General features: G+C 48.4%; 1 protein-coding gene and 1 pseudogene across 3 annotated transcripts in view; both read left to right on the top strand.

Moving 5' to 3' along the window:
- Window positions 1–20476, top strand: part of LOC108517640 (kelch-like protein 18) — a 64845-nt gene extending 44369 nt beyond the window's left edge. The window contains exons 4-11 of one of the 2 annotated variants that reach the window (XM_017855696.1): window positions 1730–1928; window positions 5256–5416; window positions 6781–6917; window positions 9249–9471; window positions 13741–13845; window positions 15873–15984; window positions 16685–17190; window positions 17736–20476. In XM_017855696.1, the coding sequence (XP_017711185.1) occupies window positions 1730–1928; window positions 5256–5416; window positions 6781–6917; window positions 9249–9471; window positions 13741–13845; window positions 15873–15984; window positions 16685–17071 (1324 nt within the window). In that variant the 3' untranslated portion in view covers window positions 17072–17190; window positions 17736–20476. Of the gene's footprint in view, window positions 1–1729; window positions 1929–5255; window positions 5417–6780; window positions 6918–9233; window positions 9472–13740; window positions 13846–15872; window positions 15985–16684; window positions 17191–17735 lie in introns of both variants that reach the window. The other variant, XM_017855695.1, reaches the window with a different exon arrangement.
- On the top strand, window positions 17080–20476 carry LOC108517615 (kelch-like protein 18 pseudogene; annotated as a pseudogene). Its single transcript, XR_001882161.1, has 2 exons — window positions 17080–17095; window positions 17206–20476. The product of XR_001882161.1 is annotated as a kelch-like protein 18 pseudogene (transcript).
- Window positions 20477–21487: the final 1011 nt, after the last annotated feature.

The following is a 21487-nucleotide window of genomic DNA, read 5'->3' as shown; positions in this document are numbered from 1 at the left end:
AAAAGTACAAAAAAAAAAAAAAAAATAGCCGGGCGAGGTGGCAGGCACCTGTAGTCCCAGCTACCCGGGAGGCTGAGGCAGGAGAATGGCATAAACCCAGGAGATGGAGCTTGCAGTGAGCTGAGATCCGGCCACTGCACTCCAGACTGGGTCACAGAGCGAGACTCCGTCTCAAAAAAAAAAAAAGAAGATTCTGGAGAATGTGTATAAAAGGCCTAGCAAAATATTTGACTCACTGATGGTAAATAAATGATAGTGCTACTGTTGTTTCTGATTGTCTGAACAATTAAGCCCGTGGAGTGTCTTTCTATATAAAACAAGAAAAAATCCCAGCACTTTGGGAGGCTGAGGCAGGTGGATTGCTGGAGTTCGGGAGTTCAAGTCCTGCCTGGGCAACATGGTGAATCCCTGTCTCTACCACAAAAAGTACAAAAATTAGCCAGGCATGGTGGTGCCTGTAGTCCCAGCTACTTGTGGGACTGAGGCAGAAGGATCGCTTGAGCCCAGGAGGTCAAGGCTGATGTTAGCCGTGTTCGTGCTACTGCACTCCAGCCTGGGGGACAAAGTGAGACCCTGTCTCAAAAAAGAAAAAAAAAAAGAAAAAGTATAAGGGTTCCCATATTAAAGAAGCCATCTCGGCCAGGCGCGGTGGCTCAAGCCTGTAATCCCAGCACTTTGGGAGGCCGAGACGGGCGGATCACGAGGTCAGGAGATCGAGACCATCCTGGCTAACACGGTGAAACCCCGTCTCTACTAAAAAATACAAAAAACTAGCCGGGCAAGGTGGCGGGCGCCTGTAGTCCCAGCTACTCGGGAGGCTGAGGCAGGAGAATGGCGTAAACCCAGGAGGCGGAGCTTGCAGTGAGCCAGGATCCGGCCACTACACTCCAGCCTGGGTGACAGAGCGAGACTCCATCTCAAAAAAAAAAAAAAAAAGCCATCTCTCCATGTTTTTTGTTTTTTTTTGTTTGTTTGTTTTTTGTTTGTTTGTTTGTTTGTTTTTTTGAGACAGAGTCTCGCTCTGTAACCCAGGCTGGACTGCAGTGGCGCGATCTCGGCTCACTGCAAGCTCTGCCTCCTGGGTTCACACCATTCTCCTTCCTCAGCCTCCCAAGTAGCTGGGACTACAGGCGCCCGCCACCACGCCCGGCTAATTTTTTGTATTTTTAGTAGAGACGGGTTTTCACTGTATTAGCCAGGATGGTCTCGATCTCCTGATCTCATGATCCGCCCACTTCAGCCTCCAAAAGTGCTGGGATTACAGGCGTGAGCCACTGCGCCCAGCCCTATCGTTGTTTTTTAAACTCTAATTCTGTGACTTCGGTGCCTTCCTTGTGATCAAAGTTGAGATACTGCCCTGGACACTCAATCAGGAATTTCAGTGGTGGAACGTCTCAAGCAGATTTTCAGTGCATGAGCTCCTGTGACGGTTACTTCTCGCCTTCTGACAGTTACTTTACAGAACTACCCAGAGAGCTCATTCCACCTGACGCACAGAGCACTAGGCCCAAAAGGCGGGGACCTTTGAGGATAATCTTTCTTCTTAATTTTATACCTTTAGAAGTTGAGTCCCAGAGAAGTACAGCTTGTGTCACACAGAGTGTTTCCAACAAAGCTGAGGTTAAGAATTTGTTTTCATTCTGTGGCTCTACCAGAACCAGCCTGAGAATGGTCAAAGGTAACATCCTTTCTTCCTCTAATTTTTTTTTTTCTTTTCTTATGCCAAAAGGCTTCACCCAAAAAACTGCCTGGGTGTGCGCCAGTTTGCTGAGACAATGATGTGTGCTGTGCTGTACGACGCTGCCAACAGCTTCATCCACCAGCACTTTGTGGAGGTGTCCATGTCAGAAGAGTTCCTGGCCCTGCCCTTGGAAGACGTGCTTGAGCTGGTGTCTCGGGATGAGCTGAATGTCAAATCTGAGGAGCAGGTATGTGAGCACAGTAGCAGTCTGTGCAGGTGACATGAGGTGCTGCTCTTTATAATCATTGTTTTATTTATTTATTTTTTTTTTACAAAATTAAGATCATGACATGTATGTGGCTGTTGTATATTATGGAGCTTGTTTTACTGTATCATGCATTTTTCATGAAAACTCTCTATGTGTTTTATTTATTTTTTTGAGACAGTACCTTGCTCTGTCACCTAGGCTGGAGTGCAGTAGCAAGATCATGGCTCACTGCAGTCTCATCCTCCCACTTCAGCCTCCTGAGTAGCTGGAACTACAGGCACATACCACCACACCCAGCTAATTTTTGTATTTTTTGTAGAGACTGGGTTTCACCATGTTGCCCAGGCTGGTCTTGAACTACTGTCCTTAAGTGATCCTCCCGCCTCAGTCTCCCAAAGTGCTGGGATTATAGGCGTGAGCCACCGCACGTGGCCTCTATACATTTTAGTGTCTAAATAGCATTGTTGATTTTTATCAACCTACTCGCCTTATTCTTGTATGTTTGGGTTATTTCCAATGTTTACTATTAGAAATAATCCTGCTGTGAACCAGAAACAGCAAGTATAGATAATTTTTTTGTTGTTTTTTTGAGAGAGTCTCATTCTGTCACCCAAGCTGGAGTGCAGTGGCGCTATCTTGGCTCGCTGCAACCTCCATCTCCCGGGTTCAAGCAATTCTCCTGCATCAACCTCCTGAGTAGGTGGGATTACAGGCACGCACCACCATGCCAGGCTAATTTTTATACTTTTAGTAAAGATGGGGTTTCAGCATGTTGGCCAGGCTGGTCTCGAATTCCTGACCTCAAGTGACCCACCCACCCCGGCCTCCCAAAATGCTGGGTTTACAGACGTGAGCCACTGTGCCTGACCAAGTATAGATAACTTTTTGAAAGAATCTTGTTCTAAGGAAGAGCAGAACATTGGGGCGGCTGTGGGAGGGGTTTGCGAAATCAAGAGGGATTGTTTGTTTGTTTCTTTGTTTGTTTGTTTGTTTTTGAGAAAGAGTCTTGCTCCGACGCCCAGGCAGGCTGTAGTGCAGTGGCAACAATCTCAGCTCACTGCAACCTCTCTGCCTCCCAGGTTCAAGCGATTCTCCTGCTTCAGCCTCCCAAGTAGCTGGGATTACAGATGCCCACTACCACGCCTGGCTAATTTTTATATTTTTAGTTGAGATGGGGTTTCGCCATGTTGGCCAGGCTGGTCTTGAACTCTGGCCTCACATGATCCTGTCACCTTGGCCTCCCAAAGTGCTGGGATTATAAGCATGAGCTATCATGCCAGGCCTTTTTTTTTTTTTTTTTTTTTTTTTGAGACAGCGTCTTACTCTGTCACCCAGGCTGGAATGCAATGGCACGATGGCACAATCTTAGCTCACTGCAGCCTCCACCTCCCAGGTTCAAGCATTTCTCCTGCCTCAGCTTCCTGAGTAGCTGGGATTACAGGTACACGCCTTCGTACCTGGCTAATTTTTGTATTTTTAGTAGAAACAGGGTTTCACTATGTTGGCTGGGCTGTTCTCGAACTCCCGACCTCAGATGATCCGCCCGCCTCGGCCTCCCAAAGTGCTGGGATTACAGGTGTGAGCCACTGCGCCAGGCTCGGCAAAATTACAGCGTATTTGACTGCTGGTGGGAATTTTCCAGAAGAGAGGGAAGAATTGATAATGTTGGAGAAATGGGAGAGCACTTGTTGGAATGATGTTCTGGAATAAGTGAGAACAGACAGTCTAGGGCGTAAGGGTGTGCATCTTTGATAGGAGCACAAGCCATCCATATCCACAATAGCAGGAGGGAGAGCTGGGGCACACACCCAGGGACAGGGGACAGGTAGATTCTTACTGACTGACATTCTCTTCTGGTTTTCTGTTTTCTCACCTGAGAGTGAGGATGAGGGACAAATGTTAGAAATTTAAGGAGGGCCAGGAGCAGTGGCTCACGCCTGTAATCTCAGCACTTTGGGAGGCCAGGGTGGGCAGATTTGTTGAGCTCAGGAGTTTGAAACCAGCCTGGGAAACATGGTGAAACCCCATCTCTACTAAAAGCACAGAATTTAGCCAGGCATGGTCCAGCTTAAACTCCTGGCTTGTAATCCCAGCTACTTGGGCTGAGGTGGGAGGATTGCTTGAGCTGGGACGCAGAGGTTGTGGTGAGCTGAGATTGTGCCACTGTACTCCAGCCTGGGTGGTGGGGCGAGACCCTGTCTCCAAAATAAAAAAAAGAAAGAAATTTGAGGAAGGATTAAAAGGTATGATTTGTTTTCCTCTTTCCTCTAGGAAAGGGGGATGCTAGGGAGGTGAAACGGGCTTGATAGGAGCCTGAGAGAAAAGTGGACCCTGGGCTTAGCAGCATAGACACTGATTTTGAGGAAAAAGCCTCATTCCAAGAACTAGGTGTCCTGTCCCTAGCTCTTACACTAATTAATATGATGGGGCTGGGGGGCGGGGCAGCTCACATTTATTTGAGTGATAAATTTTGTAAGGGCTATAGGGCTTTAGAGGGCGATATCCTTGTGGTTGGAGCCATTAAGAAAGGCTCCTTGGAGAACATCGATCTAGAGCCAGGCCTTAAAATAGGCGAATGGGTTTAGATGAAGAGGAGATGAGAGGGCATTTTAGGTGAGGGGGGACAGTGCAAACAGGAGAACCAGCCCAGGCTTGCTAGAGTACAGAGAGGGTAATGAAGGGAGTTTAGAGGGAGTAGGGGTGCAGGGGCAGCAGGAAGGGAAACAGGAGTTTTGTTTTGACAGAAAGGAATAAGATGCCATTGATGATTTTTCACTAAGAAATCATAATCATCGCCGGGCGCGGTGGCTCAAGCCTGTAATCCCAGCACTTTGGGAGGCCGAGACGGGCGGATCACGAGGTCAGGAGATCGAGACCATCCTGGCTAACACGGTGAAACCCCGTCTCTACTAAAAAATACAAAAAACTAGCCGGGCAAGGTGGCGGACGCCTGTAGTCCCAGCTACTCGGCAGGCTGAGGCAGGAGAAGGGCGTAAACCTGGGAGGCAGAGCTTGCAGTGAGCTGAGATCCGGCCACTGCACTCCAGCCTGGGTGACAGAGCGAAACTCCGTCTCAAAAAAAAAAAAAAAAAAAGAAAGAAATCATAATCATAATGAAATTCAGGAAGCTGTTCTAGTAGCCTAGGAAGTAGAGAGAAATCAGGGATTTTAGAGACAAGTAGGAGAAAAGATTGATGGGCCCAAGGGACTGCTTCAGTATAGGAAGTGGAGGCATTCAGATTGCAGGCCTGGGATGTGGCCCCTGGGTGGGAGGATTTGCTGCCAGAGCATCCACTCTCATGACAGGTCTTTGAAGCTGCATTGGCCTGGGTCAGATACGACCGGGAGCAGAGGGGTCCCTACCTGCCTGAGCTGCTGTCCAATATCCGCCTGCCCCTCTGCCGGCCCCAGTTCCTTTCAGACAGAGTACAGCAGGATGACCTGGTGCGTTGCTGCCACAAATGCAGGTGAGTGAGGGTGGACCTGCACAGGACACTGCTAAAGATCTAAGCAGGGAAGAGGAGTTGGCCACCTCTTCCAGTTCTGGAAAGAAAACATTTAGAGTGGTCAGTCTAATTCATGGCACACAGATTGGTCAGCCCTCTATCTAGAAGCTGGAAGAGCAAGTGTGAAGAGGCCGAATCTTACTCCTTGGGCAGAGAGATGTGCCATGTGGGAGCATCAAAGCAGAAAGGGCTTTCCCCTGCTGAGTTATCTGAGGATTTTCCAGCATCTTTCCCCACTGAGCTATTTATGAATGTGCAAGTATCTTTACTACCTGCCCTGACCCTATCCACACCAGCACCTCACTCATTGCTGCAAATGGGAATTCCTGGGGCTCTTTGCCCTCTTCAGTAAATATTAGTCAGTGCCGTGGGCATGGGGGGCCTCTGGCAGGTGTAAGCTTTACATCTACGATGATAGGCAAGGGGTGGATGTGTTGACCAACACATGAAACTTTTACCCAGAGTAAGTCAATGACAACATGGCACAGCAGAGCTACTCAAACAGTTCAGAAGATGGCAGCCCTATAGGATGACTGCTGTAAAAGTAGAAGAGCAGAGAAAAATGTTCATTCTCCTCCAGATTGCTTGTCAAATGCACAACCCTGAAATATTTTTTTCTCCTTTGCCGATAAAAACTTTACACATATTCAGCTTTCCTTCATTTTCCAAGTCCTGGTTGGGATCAGCTGGTTCAGGAGGAAGTAAGTGCTTGTCCGTGGCAGGTGGTGTGAAGGTGTGTGTCAGGACAGGGTGGAGTTGTGTCTGGAGGTAGCTATGGCCCAGTGACCAGCAGTCTCAAGGGTGCTGTTGAGGAGTTTGGACTTTATTCTATCTGCAGTGGGTGGCCATTGAAGGGTCTTAGCTTGAACTCTAGTGTGGAAGTGGAATGGAGGGACAGGCTGGAGGCAGGGAAATGTGTCAGGAGCTGCCGCCATGCAAGTGAGTGGTGATTAATTGCAGGTTGCAGTTGTGGGGATGGAAAGGAAGGGCTAGGTCTGAGTGGCAACAGGGTGTGTGCTGCTTGTTGAAACTCCCAGGTCCAGCCATTTTGGCCACCACCCTGTTCTTCTCATGCCTAATCTGTACCTGATTACACTAGCTGAGGTGGTCTCTACTTGTCTTGCCCCTTTAATTTTGAATATATCTCAGTAGCCATATATGATTTTCCCAGAACTCACCTGGTTTCTTTGAGACCAGACCTTCCAGAAGGCTTCTCCTCCCAGGTTTCCCCTGCAGTTGGCAGTGGGGAGCCAGGCTCAGGGATGCAAACAAGGACTAAGTCAGGGGGGGTACCTCCTGTTCTAGCATCTTCCACCTTATTCCAGGGACCTGGTAGATGAAGCAAAGGACTACCACCTCATGCCAGAGCGCCGGCCCCACCTGCCAGCTTTCAGAACCCGGCCACGCTGCTGCACGTCCATCGCTGGGCTTATCTACGCTGTGGGGGGCCTCAACTCAGCAGGTACCTTGCGGCTCCCCTTTATAGACCCCCATCTTGGACTCCATGGATGAGGAAGCACCAAACAAATTAGCCTGGCCCTTCTGGTTTCTCTGTTTTGTGCTGTCATCTCCCTTGCCCCTCTTAATTTTGTACAATTGCTCCACAGTTAGAGCATGTCACATATTCAGGCCATTGAATCAGAATATCAGTGCTAAAGAGACCTTCTAGAAATCTTTGAGGCCTAGCCTGCTTACCTGACAAGTGAGGAAATTGAGCCCCACCGAACTTTCACTATGTTCATACAATTGTTTTTGGCAGAACAAGGACTACAACTTGGGTGTACTGGTTCCTGAGCCAGCACTTTTGCCCTAATATCACATTGGCTATGGTATAGCATCCTGTCAGCCCTGGATAGGATACAGTCAGAGACCCAGTTCCATACCAGACTATTCACATTTGGTCATATGAATCTCTGGGGTTAGACTGAGAATGTCCCCAAGAGAAAGATTATCCAAATACACAGGCTCTACCACTGTCAGCCCCACCCCCTGTGAAACACACACATGCTTTACAGTCCGTGGGTTATTGGCAGTTTTTGAATCTAAAATTAAGATTTTCTTTTTTTTTTTTTTTTTGTTGTTGTTGTTGTTGTTGAGACGGAGTCTCGCTCTGTCACCCAGGCTGGAGTGCAGTGGCCGGATCTCAGCTCACTGCAAGCTCTGCCTCCCAGGTTTACGCCATTCTCCTGCCTCAGCCTCCTGAGTAGCTGGGACAACAGGCGCCCGCCACCTTGCCCGGCTAGTTTTTTTTTGTTTTTTCAGTAGAGACGGGGTTTCACCGTGTTAGCCAGGATGGTCTCGATCTCCTGACCTCGTGATCCGCCCGTCTCGGCCTCCCAAAGTGCTGGGATTACAGGCTTGAGCCACCGCACCCGGCCTAAAAGTAAGATTTTCAGAAAGCTGCATGGCCTCCCAACTTGGGAGGAGTTGGTGGGCACTCTCAGGCAGTTTTTTTTTGTTTTGTTTTGTTTTTGTTTTTAAATTTTTTGAGATGGAGTGTCACTCTTGTCACCCAGGCTGGAGTGCAACCTCTGCCTCCCGGGTTCAAGCAATTCTCCCGCCTTAGCCTCCTGAGTATCTGGGACTACAGGCACATGCTACTACACCCAGCTGATTTTTGTATTTTTAGTAGAGATGGAGTTTTACCATGTTAGCCAGGCTGGTTTTTAGTTCCTGACCTCAAGTGATCTGCCAACCTTGGCCTCCCAAAGTGCTGGATTACAGGTGTGAGCCACCGCACCTGGCCCAGTTTTGTTTTTAATTGAATGTTAATGAGAGTTGGGTACTAGCTGCTGCTTGTTAATCATAGGGCCTGGAACAGGTAAGTCCTCAACTCAGTGCACGCTGAAGCAGCGTGCAAATGAAATGCCAAGTGCCCCATAGCAGCATACCACAGGAAGAGAGGTTATTTTATTTGATCATCACAAAAACCTGATGCAAAAGGTAGGGCTGGAATGATCATTCCTTGCTACTGTGACTATTTATTGAGCACTAAGTATATTGAACCATGCTAGGTGCTTTACCTGTTACATCATTTAATCCGTAAAGATTATCTCCATTTCATGTATGAAGCAGACGGTGGGGACACAAAGCCCCTTGCCTTGGGTCACCCACTAGCAAATGAAAGCACTGGAGTGCATGCCCGTCCCTCTGGCATACCTCCTGCCTGGAGGAAATATTGTATCAATTCGCCTATACTTTTGACTTTAAGCAGGTGCAGTACCTGATTGTAACTGAAAACTGCCCTCTCTAAAAAATAAATACCTCCTGTCTGATTCTGATTTTCCTTAAAGAATTAGGTTTGAGGCCGGGCGCGGTGGCTCAAGCCTGTAATCCCAGCACTTTGGGAGGCCGAGACGGGCGGATCACGAGGTCAGGAGATCGAGACCATCCTGGCTGACACGGTGAAACCTCGTCTCTACTAAAAAATACAAAACTAGCCGGGCGAGGTGGCGGGCGCCTGTAGTCCCAGCTACTCGGGAGGCTGAGGCAGGAGAATGGCGTAAATCCGGGAGGCGGAGCGTGCAGTGAGCTGAGATCCGGCCACTGCTCTCCAGCCCGGGCGACAGAGCGAGACTCTGCCTCAAAAAAAAATAATAATAAATAAATAAATAAAAGAATTAGGTTTGAAGTGATCATGGTTGAAATTTCTTAGTGGCCCTTGTGCCTTGAGTAATTCTGTGGGAAGAGCTAATAGAATTGAGTCAAATGTTCCGTATAATCAATGCCCAATAGCTGTGATCTAAACAAGTGGTCTCATTTGTTTTAATTTGAGTAGCAAATTTTTATGCAGGTGATTCCCTGAATGTGGTGGAAGTGTTCGACCCCATCGCCAATCACTGGGAGAGGTGCCGTCCCATGACAACAGCCCGCAGCCGTGTTGGCGTGGCTGTGGTGAACGGGCTTCTCTATGCCATTGGAGGATATGATGGCCAGCTACGGCTGAGCACTGTGGAGGCGTACAACCCGGAGACAGACACATGGACCAGAGTGGGGAGCATGAATAGCAAGAGAAGGTATTCTGGAAGCCACGTGCAGCCCGAACATACACACTGAGCACCTGGGGAGTGCCATGCTAGACAAGCAGGGGCACACAGTAAAGTAAAATACAAGCTTTGGCCTAGGAGTTTCCTGCAGCCAGGCCAGCCACTGCCGGTACCTCCTGGGAGCAAGCCCCCATCTGCTTAAAAGTAAAATACCCGCCTTGTCCTTTGAGGAACTTGGGGAGACCAGACATGGACATATGGAAGTTGTGTTGTTATTTTAAGTGCCAGATAAGGACTGGAAATGTGTATTATGGAAGATTCGAGGAGGGAGAGAAACTGGACTGGAACTTCTGGAAGATTTCAGGGAAGAGGTGGGATTAAAGTTGAAACTTGAAGAATAAGGAGGATTTACCTTTATTAGTGATAAAAGGAAATCCAAGGTGTTTTTCTGTATACCTTCCTTCCCCAGGACTCCCCTCACACATGAGCTTCCACCTGGGGAGAATATGAACCAAAGCAGTGTTCTTTTATTTAGGTCACACACATTCTCCTAGACAGGAGCACATAGGTATTTGCAAGGTGGGCCAAGTTGGTATGTCACTCGGTACATTCTAGCTACCTGCTCCCTCCACTTCTCTGCTTATATTGCCCCAATAAGAAGTGGGATTAGAAGACATCCTGGTGCCTGTGTTTAGCCTTCTTAATGCTGAGGTGATAACAGGTGGCATGTTTCATTATGTCAGACACGTGATGGAGTCGTCACACGTGTGGGCAGCTGAAACCTGGTGCAGCCCAAGGAGGGGAGAGGAAAGCTGCCCAGGGCCCCCTTGCCCATTACCCAGGACAGCTCTGCATTGATCGCTTTTACACATTGAGCTTCCTTGACATATGCCTAATGTTGTTCCACATCCAGCAGCGTTCACATGTGGATGTGAGCTGGGAGGGATCTGCCTTTGTACTGGTGAGACCAGTTCACAAAACATTGGAGTAGGTTCCTTTGGGAAGAAAAAAATACGTAAGATCTGCCCCTCCCAAGAACGCGTTGAGAGTCCTTTCCTCCCACCATCCCCACTTTTGCTGCTTGGATACTTTGCAGCTTCCTGTGTTTGAGTGACTCATTGCTCCATGTCCCCAACCATGAGTAGCTTTTTTGCTTTGACTGCAGTCAACTGTCCTTCCTTGTGTGTATGCTCTGGACCACTTCCTTGCTTTGATGTTACTTGGTTTAGAGTGCTGTCTTGGAGGAAAGTCCTCTGGGTATTCCTTTCCTTCACTGTGGTTAATACCCTGTTATTAGTGTGGGCCCGGTTCCATTACATCCCTTTTAAATTATAGGCTCCCTTAAAGTGTTCCTAGTCACTTCTCTCCTGACATCCCACACAACTGTCTGTCCTGCCAGTTAGTGACATCATGCCATCTTTCCTTCCCATCTCCCCCAGTGTTCTACGCCATCCCATAGAGCTTTCTTACACTGGACTATTCCAGTCCATGCTAATCAGCATTTTCTCCTCTTCACACTCACCTTTACTACCTAGTTGATAGTTAATCTCATGCAGTTTTGTGGCACCTCTTAATTCATTTTCATATTGTTCAACACCTGTTTTGTTATGTAATTTTTATGTTTGTGTCTGTATCCAGAAGGATAGTAATCATGTCTAGTAAATGTGTGATCTTCCCACAGTACTTACCTAAGGCAAGTCCCTCTCCTCTTTTGGGCTGGTTCAGGGGGTCTGTTACCATGTCCCTGAAAGGCAAGGGTTACAGTGAGCTGAGATCGTGCCACTGCATTCTAGCCTGGTTGACAGAATGAGACTGTGTCTCAAAAAAAAAGAAAAAAAAAGGTAGAGCATTAGCCCTGGTATGTTTTACTTTTCTGTTTGTTAGAAACCTAGATTTACTTTCATTTAATTTAATTTATTTATATTATTTTTTTAATTTACTTTTTTTTTTTGAAATAGACCGTCTCGGCTCCTGTTGCCCAGCGCTGAGTGCAGTGGCCGTCATTCTGTCAGCTCACTGCAACCTCCACCTCCTTGGATTCAACGCAATTCCCCCGCCTCAGCGCTCCCAAGTCATCTTGGGATTCACAGGCAGCCTGCCACCACGCCCAGCTCAATTTTTTTCTTTTTTTTTTTTTTGTATTTTTAGTAGCAGACGGCGGGGGTTTCACCATGTTGGCCAGACTGGTCTTTGAACTCCTGACCTCCAAGCAATCCACCCGCCATCAGCCTCACCAAAGTGGCTGGGATTACAGGCGTGAGGCGCACCACGCCTGGCTAGAAACCTAGATTCATTTTTAATCGTCACCAGCATCACATTTGAAAATACAGCTTGGCATTCATGCTGCATTCCTTATAAGGCTTTGTGTAGAGTGGAAGATTACATGATTACACCAGACCCCTGGGTCTTTGATATTAGGAAAACTTGGCATGTGAGGAGTTGGGTAGTTGGGCTTGTCTCATTTAAATCTGAGGCAGGCCTCTCTCTGGGCAGTCTTGAGGAGAGACCTCAGCCTCCCCAAGCTATAGCTGCCTGTCTGTACAGTGATTATGGTGCTCTTTCCTTCCTTGCAGGGTGTGCTAAGGGCTGAAAATAGCAAGTAGGCCATGCACAGTGGCTCACACCTATAATCCCAGCACTTTGGGAGGCTAAGGCAGGAGGATGATTGCTGAAGCCCAGGAGTTCAAGACCAGCCTGGGCAGGATATTGAGACCCCTGTCTATACAAAAAGAAGATTAGCTGGGCATGGTGCCATGTGCCTGTAGTCCCAGCTACTGGGGAGTCTGAAGTGGGAGAATCCCTTGAACCCAGGAGATCAGGACTACTGTGAACCATCATTGTGCCACTGCACTCCGGCCTGATGATAGAGCAAGACGTCGTCTCAAAAAAAAAGAAAAAAGAAAATAGCAAATGTGGCCGGGTGCAGTGGCTCAAGCCTGTAATCCCAGCACTTTGGGAGGCCAAGATGGGCCGATCACGAGGTCAGGAGATCGAGACCATCCTGGCTAACACGGTGAAACCCCCTCTCTACTAAAAAAAAAAATACAAAAAAACTAGCTGGGTGTGGTGGCGGGCGCCTGTAGTCCCAGCTACTCGGGAGGCTGAGGCAGGAGAATGGCATAAACCCGGGAGGCGGAGCTTGCAGTGAGCTGAGATCCGGCCACTGCACTCCAGCCTGGGTGACAGAGCGAGACTCCGTCTCAAAACAAAAATAAAGAAAATAGCAAATGTAGAGTACCTGACACATGTAGTAAATGCACAGCAAACAGAAGCTGTGGCATCAATCACTAAGATAAATTAGAGGCCAGGCACATGATGAAAACAACATATGTGAATTGACTGGGAAAAAGCAGAGGTAACACAACAAACATACATTCAGTGCCTGTTACATACAGGACATCATACTTATCACTGTGAAGGTCACACAGATGAAGTGAGGACCTTCCTGTCTTCCAGGAGGTCCTCACTTATTAAGAGGTGGCAGATAGATTGGCTGGGTGTGGTGGCTCACTCTTGTAATCCCAGCACTTTGGGAGGCTGAGACAAGAGGATAACTTGAGGACAGAAGTTTGAAACCAGCCTGGGCACAACATAGCAAGACCCTGTCTCAAAAAAGAAAAAAAATTAGCTGGGTGTAGTGGTGCACACCTGTAATCCCAGCTACGTGGGAGGTTGAGGTGCAGGAAGATCGATTGGGTGCAGGAGTTCAAGGCACAGTGAGCTCTGATGGTACCACTGCACTCTAGCCTGAGTGACAGATCAAGGCTCTAATTAAAAATTATACACAAACAGAAGTGGCAGATAGATTCCTGGTAGCCTATAATGTCAGAACATAAGTGCCTTGTGGGCTAGAACTTTGGCTTGCTTACCACTCTAAACCCCAGCTGATAAAGATCTGATGGATGAATGAATGATTGTAACAACTGCTGTAATAAGCCACTCAGGGAGCGTAGGGGCAGGAAAGAGTAATTCTTACAAAGGGAAGGAAGAGGAGAGAGGAAGTTGCGTTGGGCCTTCAAGGTAAATTCGACCTTCACATGGTGAGGTGGAAGGTGAGCATTTTAGAAAGATTAAGGACAGAGAAGAGCGGGGAGGGGAGGCAGCCTGCGGTAGAAGGATGGGGCACAAGTGGAATGATGGGGCAGCTTCTGTCACCTCAGGTTTTTGCCTTTACTTAGTCACATACCTGAGATTTAGGTTGCAGAAAGAGGCAGTAGGTAGGTTTGTTTCTCAGTGGGCAAGAGAGGCTGCTCCAGGAAGGCTGCGGCTCATCTGGGATGACAGCTCTGTCTGTTTCAGTGCCATGGGGACAGTCGTGCTGGACGGGCAGATCTACGTCTGTGGGGGCTACGATGGCAACTCTTCCCTCAGCTCCGTGGAGACCTACTCACCTGAGACGGACAAGTAAGGAATCCGGCTCCCGTGGGGCAACTGGAGCTGATAAACAGAGAGTATAAAAATCAGAACTGCAGTTTTTTAAATTTAAGCTTCTTGAGGGTAGAGAATGTCTTACCTTTTTGCCCCTATAGTACTTTGTATATACCAGATATTTAATAACCCTTGGTTAAGTGAAAGAATGAGTAAATAAAATTTTAAAACAAATAGTCTACATAGATGCTTGGAAATAGTTATTTAATGGTCTGTACCTTTTAGCTAAATCAGCCCATTTTAATGGAAATACAGACAAGAGGGGATAAGAAGTAGATGAACAGCATGTTCTAAAGTGGGTAGGATATGATTTGGAAAAAAAATAAAAAGGTTTTAAGTTCTGTGGTCAGATAGGCGTGGGAAATGTTGATGTCTGAACTGCCAGAGTCCTTGTCTTTCCGTAAGATGTATTAACATTTTAAAGGCTCTAAGAAACCTTGCAGTGAATAACTCTGTTTAACCTCGGGTTTTCAATACACACCAGTCACCATCTTGTGGGACTCATTTGTGGAACACTCTTTGAAAAACATTGACAAGATTAGCCCGAGTTTTTCATTTTAGTGTTTGAATCCTCTCATCTTATATAATAAAATATAAACAAATTAGTTGAATGGACTTATTAGGATGCCTTTAAGCTAGTATTCTGTTCACTTAACCAGTCTACTATGGATCAGACAGCAAGCTGGGTGTCTGAGATCCTTGAAAGCACCCAGTGTGGTTGGGCCATAGGTTGCATCATGATCGTCCTACCCTAGAGGCCTGTGTCAGAAGCTCTTGGACACAGAGCAGAGAGAACCTTCATCTTCCCCAGGGTTGCAGGAAGGGACAGGGTAGCAGGGATGTCTTCCAAGGTGAGACCTGTCATGGATAGCCAGTGGGAGGTGTTTGCTTATGATAGGCAGGGAGACAATAAGGAGCGAGGCTGCAATAAGAAAATGTTCACTGTAATCGAGAACAGCAATGATCCTCTCGTGGGCTGGAGCCCAGTGTGTGGATGGGAGACGGAGCGGGGTGGGTAGCATATGGTGTGGGGTGAAGCTGAAGGGTAGATGAGGACCAAGAGGTAAAGAACCACATGAAGAGCCGGGCACAGTGGCTCACGCCTGTAACCTCAACACTTTGGGAGGCCGAGGCAGGAAGGTAACTTGAGCCCAGGAGTTCGAGACTAGCCTAGGCAACATAGGAAGACCCTGTCTCTACGAAAAAAAAAAAGAGAGAGAGAAATTAGCCAGGCATGGTGGCGTGAGCCTGTAGTCCCAGCTACTGAGAAGGCGGAGGCAGGAAGATTGCTTGATTCTGGGAGGTCAAAACTTCAGTGAGCTATGATTGCACCACTGCACTCCAGCCTTGGTGACAGAGTGAGACCCTGTCTCAAAAATTAAAAAAATTAAAAACCACATGAAGGAACCTGGACTGTCTTAGAGGAGACAGTGAGGAACCACTGGACAGACATGGTCCAGGTACAGGAGGAGCAATCCCTCTGGGTGGGGGTTGGATGGGACTGGTGTGAAATCCAGGCTGCCTGTAAAGAGGCTGTTGCAGTGGTCCAGATGAGAGGTCAGGGTAGGGCACTGGCAGTGGGGATGGGAACAAGCACTGACTCGGAAGCAAACCAGCCAGGACTTGGGGGACCACAGGAATGTTGACGGTGAGGGAGAAGCAGCCAGAATAGCACTGAGATTTATAAGTACAGCAGCTAGAGAGCTGGTCGTCTGCTTAACGAGGCAGGGAGTGCAGGGAGGAGCAGAACTGTAAGAGAAAGAGGCCTTGTATGAGACACAATGATTTTGAGCAGCCATGGAGATGAGCAGAGAAGATGGGCTGTTGGTTTGCAGCTTGGGTGAGAGGCGGCAGCCAAGGAGAGCTGTCAGAGAGGTGGTGGGAGAGGTGATAAGAGGTGGAGAGATGGCCAGCACAATTCACCTGAACCCTGCTAGGCTATCTTTGGGGGACAAGAACCCTGAATCTCATGCTTTCCCTCCTATTTTGACTCTTTCCTGAAGGTGGACAGTGGTGACCCCGATGAGCTCGAATCGCAGTGCTGCTGGGGTTACGGTCTTTGAGGGCAGGATATATGTGTCAGGAGGCCACGATGGTTTGCAGATCTTCAGCAGTGTGAGTCTGGGCTCCCCCTGGGATAAGGGCACCTACTTCTTCTGTCTTTGAGATTTATTTTGGAAGATCATTAATTGAAAAAACTTCAGCCTTGCCGTAGCTGGATAAAGTATCATTTAGTGAGGTTTCAAGCTATCCACTGCATCTTCTGAAATTCTGAACTTCCAGAGAATGACCCAGTGTACACAAAAGAAGGGTGAAGGGTAGTCACATCTGCAGCCACCACCCTGTTCTACTGTCTGTCGGACACTGCATAGACACCACAAATCTACAAGTGTAAATTTGCAAACAGTTGTATTCTTTTGGATAATTTGTTTGAAATTGTATTTATTCTGTAAAAAAGGCTCAACAGCCATTTACTAGTCATTGCGTAGTCAGTCAGTGCTGCAGTGGAAAGCCCTGGAGATTACAGGAGACCCAGCTCTCATACCGGTCTGTCACTACCTAGCATTGCATCCTTGGGCACATCCTTTTTTTTGTTTCCTTAGATGCAGACAGAAAGGGTCAGGTGAGGTGACCTCTCCCTGCCCCATACACCAAAGAGCAGGCCTGCAGCAGAGGGAGTACTGGCAGAGCTCCTCATCCCCATGCCTCCCACAGCAGTTTGACATCATAGGGGCTGCTGTGCCCTGCACGGTCACTCCATGGACTGAGCTTTGTCTCTGACTGTCCTGTACCTGTGCCTCTCTCCCCACTGTAGGTGGAGCACTACAACCACCACACCGCCACCTGGCACCCTGCAGCTGGCATGCTCAACAAGCGCTGCCGGCACGGAGCCGCCTCCCTGGGGAGCAAGATGTTTGTCTGCGGGGGCTACGATGGCTCTGGCTTCCTCAGCATTGCTGAGATGTACAGCTCTGTGGCAGACCAGTGGTGCCTGATTGTCCCCATGCACACGCGCCGGAGCCGGGTCTCCCTGGTGGCCAGCTGTGGGCGCCTCTACGCTGTAGGGGGCTACGACGGACAGTCAAACCTAAGCTCAGTGGAGATGTATGACCCAGAGACGGACCGCTGGACATTCATGGCCCCCATGGCCTGCCATGAGGGAGGGGTCGGTGTGGGCTGCATCCCTCTCCTCACCATCTAAGGCAGAGGATGGGGATGTGGTGGGGCAGGGATCTGGTACAGACATAGGCGCATCCTTCCAGGAACAGTCCCTCAGGAGAGGCAGTGGACCAGAAGTGGCGAAATGCGAGCTCGCCGGAGGTACAGTTTTTCCAGNATATGTGCCTGGCTCCCCACTGTAGGTGGAGCACTACAACCACCACATGGCCACCTTGCACCCTGGAGAGGGCATGTTCTACAAGCGCTGCCGGCACGGAGCCGCCTCCCTGGGGAGCAAGATGTTTGTCTGCGGGGGCTACGATGGCTCTGGCTTCCTCAGCATTGCTGAGATGTACAGCTCTGTGGCAGACCAGTGGTGCCTGATTGTCCCCATGCACACGCGCCGGAGCCGGGTAACCCTGGTGGCCAGCTGTGGGCGCCTCTACGCTGTAGGGGCTACGACGGACAGTCAAACCTAAGCTCAGTGGAGATGTATGACCCAGAGACGGACCGCTGGACATTCATGGCCCCATGGCCTGCCATGAGGGAGGGGTCGGTGTGGGCTGCATCCCTCTCCTCACCATCTAAGGCAGAGGATGGGGATGTGGTGGGGCAGGGATCTGGTACAGACATAGGCGCATCCTTCCAGGAACAGTCCCTCAGGAGAGGCAGTGGACCAGAAGTGGCGAAATGCGAGCTCGCCGGAGGTACAGTTTTTCCAGGTGCTTAAGCCCTCCCCTACTGTGCCACCCTTGTGACCTTCAGGCCTGGGTCATCAAGATGCACAGCACGGAAAACAAGCTCCTCTGGATCCCGCAGCTGGTGACGTGGAACTGTTTTCTTGTCCACACGAACACAGGCTCCATCCAGGCCCAGCTCCTACCCACCGCCTCTCTGTGGGCCCGCTGTTCACAGAAGGCCTTCCATCTGATGCTCCCTTTCGCCTGCTTGTTCTCCAGCAGAGTTCTGGCCGCTTTGCCATGGGGAGACTGCAGTGTCCAAGCCTGCTGGAAACTGGGATGTAGTTGGGGGTGAAAGGACAGACCCAAGTGTTCTCCGTGCCTGAGATGGTGTGGCCACAGCAGTGGAGGGCTGCACACAGGCACGTTCCTTCTTCCACAGTGGGGCACCAAGGATTCTGTCCTCATTGCTGGGTAAGCAGGGAGAAGAGAAGTTTTCCCCATGTCTAATTTTGGGATTTCAGTGAGGCCTTTTCCATCTGTCCAGGAGAACAGAAGGGAAAAAAAGATACTTGAAAGAAACTGAAGGAAATTTAAACAAACACTTGAAAGAAACTGGAAAGAAAAATAATTTTTTTTATGTGAACAAATTTTGCAGGAAGAAAAAAGCATAAAAGACACTAAGGGCAAATCTGTGTTTAAATGGAAAACCGTCTAAATGGAGAAGGGCGGTATCCACCCCACATTCGGATCCCAGCGTCCTGAGGCCTCGCATCAAGCTGGGGGTTCCCTCTGAGCCCCAGTGTGTGTGGAATCAGTACACTCTTGACTGGGCCTGTAGTAAGGTGCTCATGGGGTCTGTCTTCACACCTACTGTCAGAGGACTTTTCAAATCATAGGTGTAGAGAGTTAGCTATCTGCTGAATTACTGCCACTCTTCTTGGTGGGGGCTCCTAGCTGGGGGCTCCAGACGCCCCTGTGATTACCTCCTACTGCCACCATGGCGCTCATTCAGATTCCCCACTCTCACTGACATTCCTTCCTTTTTTGACCAGCAGGAAACAGCAGGTCTGGCCAGATTCTCACTTGCCCATCGATCTTGTTCTTGGATGATTTCCCTCATTGTGATGCTTCTGGGGCACGTTGACCATATGCACCTCTAGAATCTAACCAGGGGCTTCCTTCTACCAGCTGTGGGCTGGCTTGGTCTGGTAACCTTGTCTGCCCTGCCATTCCACTGCTCCTCCATCCACTTGCCAATCCCAAGGGTCTGGCCTCCCTCCAGCCCTGGGCAGACTGACCAGCAAGGTGGACCTTTACATTCAAGCACAGCTGGCTTTTATGACATAACTAAAGGCCGAAAGAATCTCTTGCTGCTGCAAAGAACAGATTTTATATTTCTTCCTATAATCTTGGCAAATGACCTTTACCTTTTGGAAAGATTTCATACTGCTTCCTCCTTCTCCCTGGATGGGACCTAACGTAGCACAGCGGGACTCAAAGAGGAGGACATTTCTCTTACCAGTGCACTGGGCAGTGGGGCTGTCCTTCAACTGCTGCTGCCAAAATTGGTTTTCTAAAGTTCTTCCAGTAGAGACTAAAAGAAGATGCAATTCCTGTAACCCAAGACTGGGCCTTAGGGCTCCAATCTCCACCTGGTTGGTTTCCTGTCCTTTGCTGCCTGCCTGGGGTGGCCTGGAAGCCTGTTCAGAAAGGCACAATGTGGAGCCTGGGGTGTCTCCCCCACCCCAGGACCGTCAGGTTTACCAGTGTGTGCAATCGCCATGTATTCAGAGGGAAGTACCTTTGTTACCTACAACTTAGGAGCTGGGCCTCTGCTACAAGCACTTGAAAATTATATTTTTATTTTTAATGTCTCAACAATCTGATATCAGATGTCATTTAACCTGGGCTAGTGATAGAGCTCCAGCATTTCTCCCTCCTTCCTGGTTTGCCTGTAGGGGTAGACTCGGAAGGTGGGTGGGGTGTGCATTTCCTGTTAGGAATGTATCAGTGCTTGTCTTATTACAAGCCCCTTTTGTGAATTTGAAGTAGCACCAACAAGCCTGGATTGTGAAGGTATTAAGAATCAGTCTGTGGGCTACTGAGTGGGTCCTTAGGATACTGGCCCAGATTTTGCCACTGGATATGGTAGATCATTTTCCCATGGCTTGCTGCTCTTGTAGTGGCCTTCCTGAGTCCAATCCCACCTCCTGGTGTAGAATTTACACTGCTGCACCTGAGGTCAGTGTTTCAAAGTAAGATCAAGCCAGTGTTTTGATCTGGGCTCTGAGCAGTAGTGAGCAAACGCCAACATATTCACACTCTCCCAGTAGGTTCCTCAGTCTGATGGTGAATGGCTGTTCGTAAATGGCTGGTCTGGCTCTTTGGTATTGGAGCCTTTCCAATAGCCCCATGAAAAGAACCTTCACCCAAGGATATTGTGAAAAGGATGTAACAAGGAGATAGGGTAGACATTGTGCTCAGTGGGCCTTGGGGCCTAGCCCAGCTCTGAGCAGAGGACTGTGGCATTCACTGTCCTTGAGTGTTTCACCTTCTTGGATAACACATGGGCCTTCTCTTCTGGATTTCATCAGAGATTACAGCCAGATGGGAGCTGAAGACTAGCCTCTTGACCACAGAGGTGTGACTATGGGAATTCCTCCCAATTTATTGTTTCCCAGAAAATCTTATTTCCTTTTATTTATAGAATGCATGTCTTTTGTGTTAAGAAACCAAAGAAATAAAGAAAGAGAACACTCCTAATAGCTCTTGTCCTTCCTTGGTTTATTTCTTAGATATTAGGAGTACATCTTTTTTTTAATTGTGATTCACTGAAAAAAAATATATTGGACAAAGTGGGAATATTTCTGTGAAAATAAGGGAAAAGCCAGATGTACAGCAAAAGTAGTATTTGGAGAGATTTATTTTATGAGAGTCACTTCTGGTGAAAAATATGCAAAGACTTTATTTGCATAATGGGACTGCATATTGGTACCTGTCCAGATCACCCCTCCTCTCGGATTTCCCCTTTTCTCCATTCACTGCCCTAAAACTCCAGAGTTCCCCAATGGAATGTGGCTGCCTGTTGACTGCCTGGAATCAGCACCTCCAGCTCCTTTTTTATGCTCTAGGCCAGAGGTGCTTTAACTTTGGTGCACATAAAAGTCACTGGAAAATGTTTAAACCACAGATTCATTCCTAAGTCCCTTTCTAGAGACAGGTTCCCTAGGGCTGGGGTGCAGCTCATCTTTCTGGTATGAGCAAGTTTCCTTGGTGATTTTTTTGCTCTTCAGTGTGAGAACTAGCATCTTCAGTTTCACTCCCTTAAATACAGCCACATTCCAGATCTGCCCTTCCAAGATTACACTCTGGTTACTGTGGTTTTGCCTGTTGGGAAACTCTTCAGTCACACTTTTCCAAAAGTGTGGTCAGTCTTGTCCATTGGACTCTTGGATGGCAACTTTATTTTTTTAAGTTTTTGTTTTTGGAAGTTTTTTAAGTTTTTGGAAGGCCTATCACTCCTGCACACACCCCACCAGGTCATGTCTTACATATAAACACTCTGTCAGTTGAATCTCACATGGTCCTTAGTAACCCCCATGGAGCAGGTAACATTTTAGCATAAGGAAACTGCCTCAGAAGGGCTAAGTAATTGACCTGACTCCAGCTAACCGTGGTATTGTGAGAAATTGAGACCCTGTCTCCACACGCACAGTCTGGTCTGCCTAAGGGCAGCAGTGTCTTCCACCTATAGAGGGAGCAGCGTTCCTCCTAAC

The sequence above is a fragment of the Rhinopithecus bieti genome, unplaced genomic scaffold, assembly GCF_001698545.2.
Source record: "Rhinopithecus bieti isolate Rb0 unplaced genomic scaffold, ASM169854v2 scaffold_39746, whole genome shotgun sequence".
NCBI lineage: Eukaryota > Metazoa > Chordata > Mammalia > Primates > Cercopithecidae > Rhinopithecus > Rhinopithecus bieti.
This window is presented reverse-complemented; position numbering and strand designations above follow the sequence as displayed.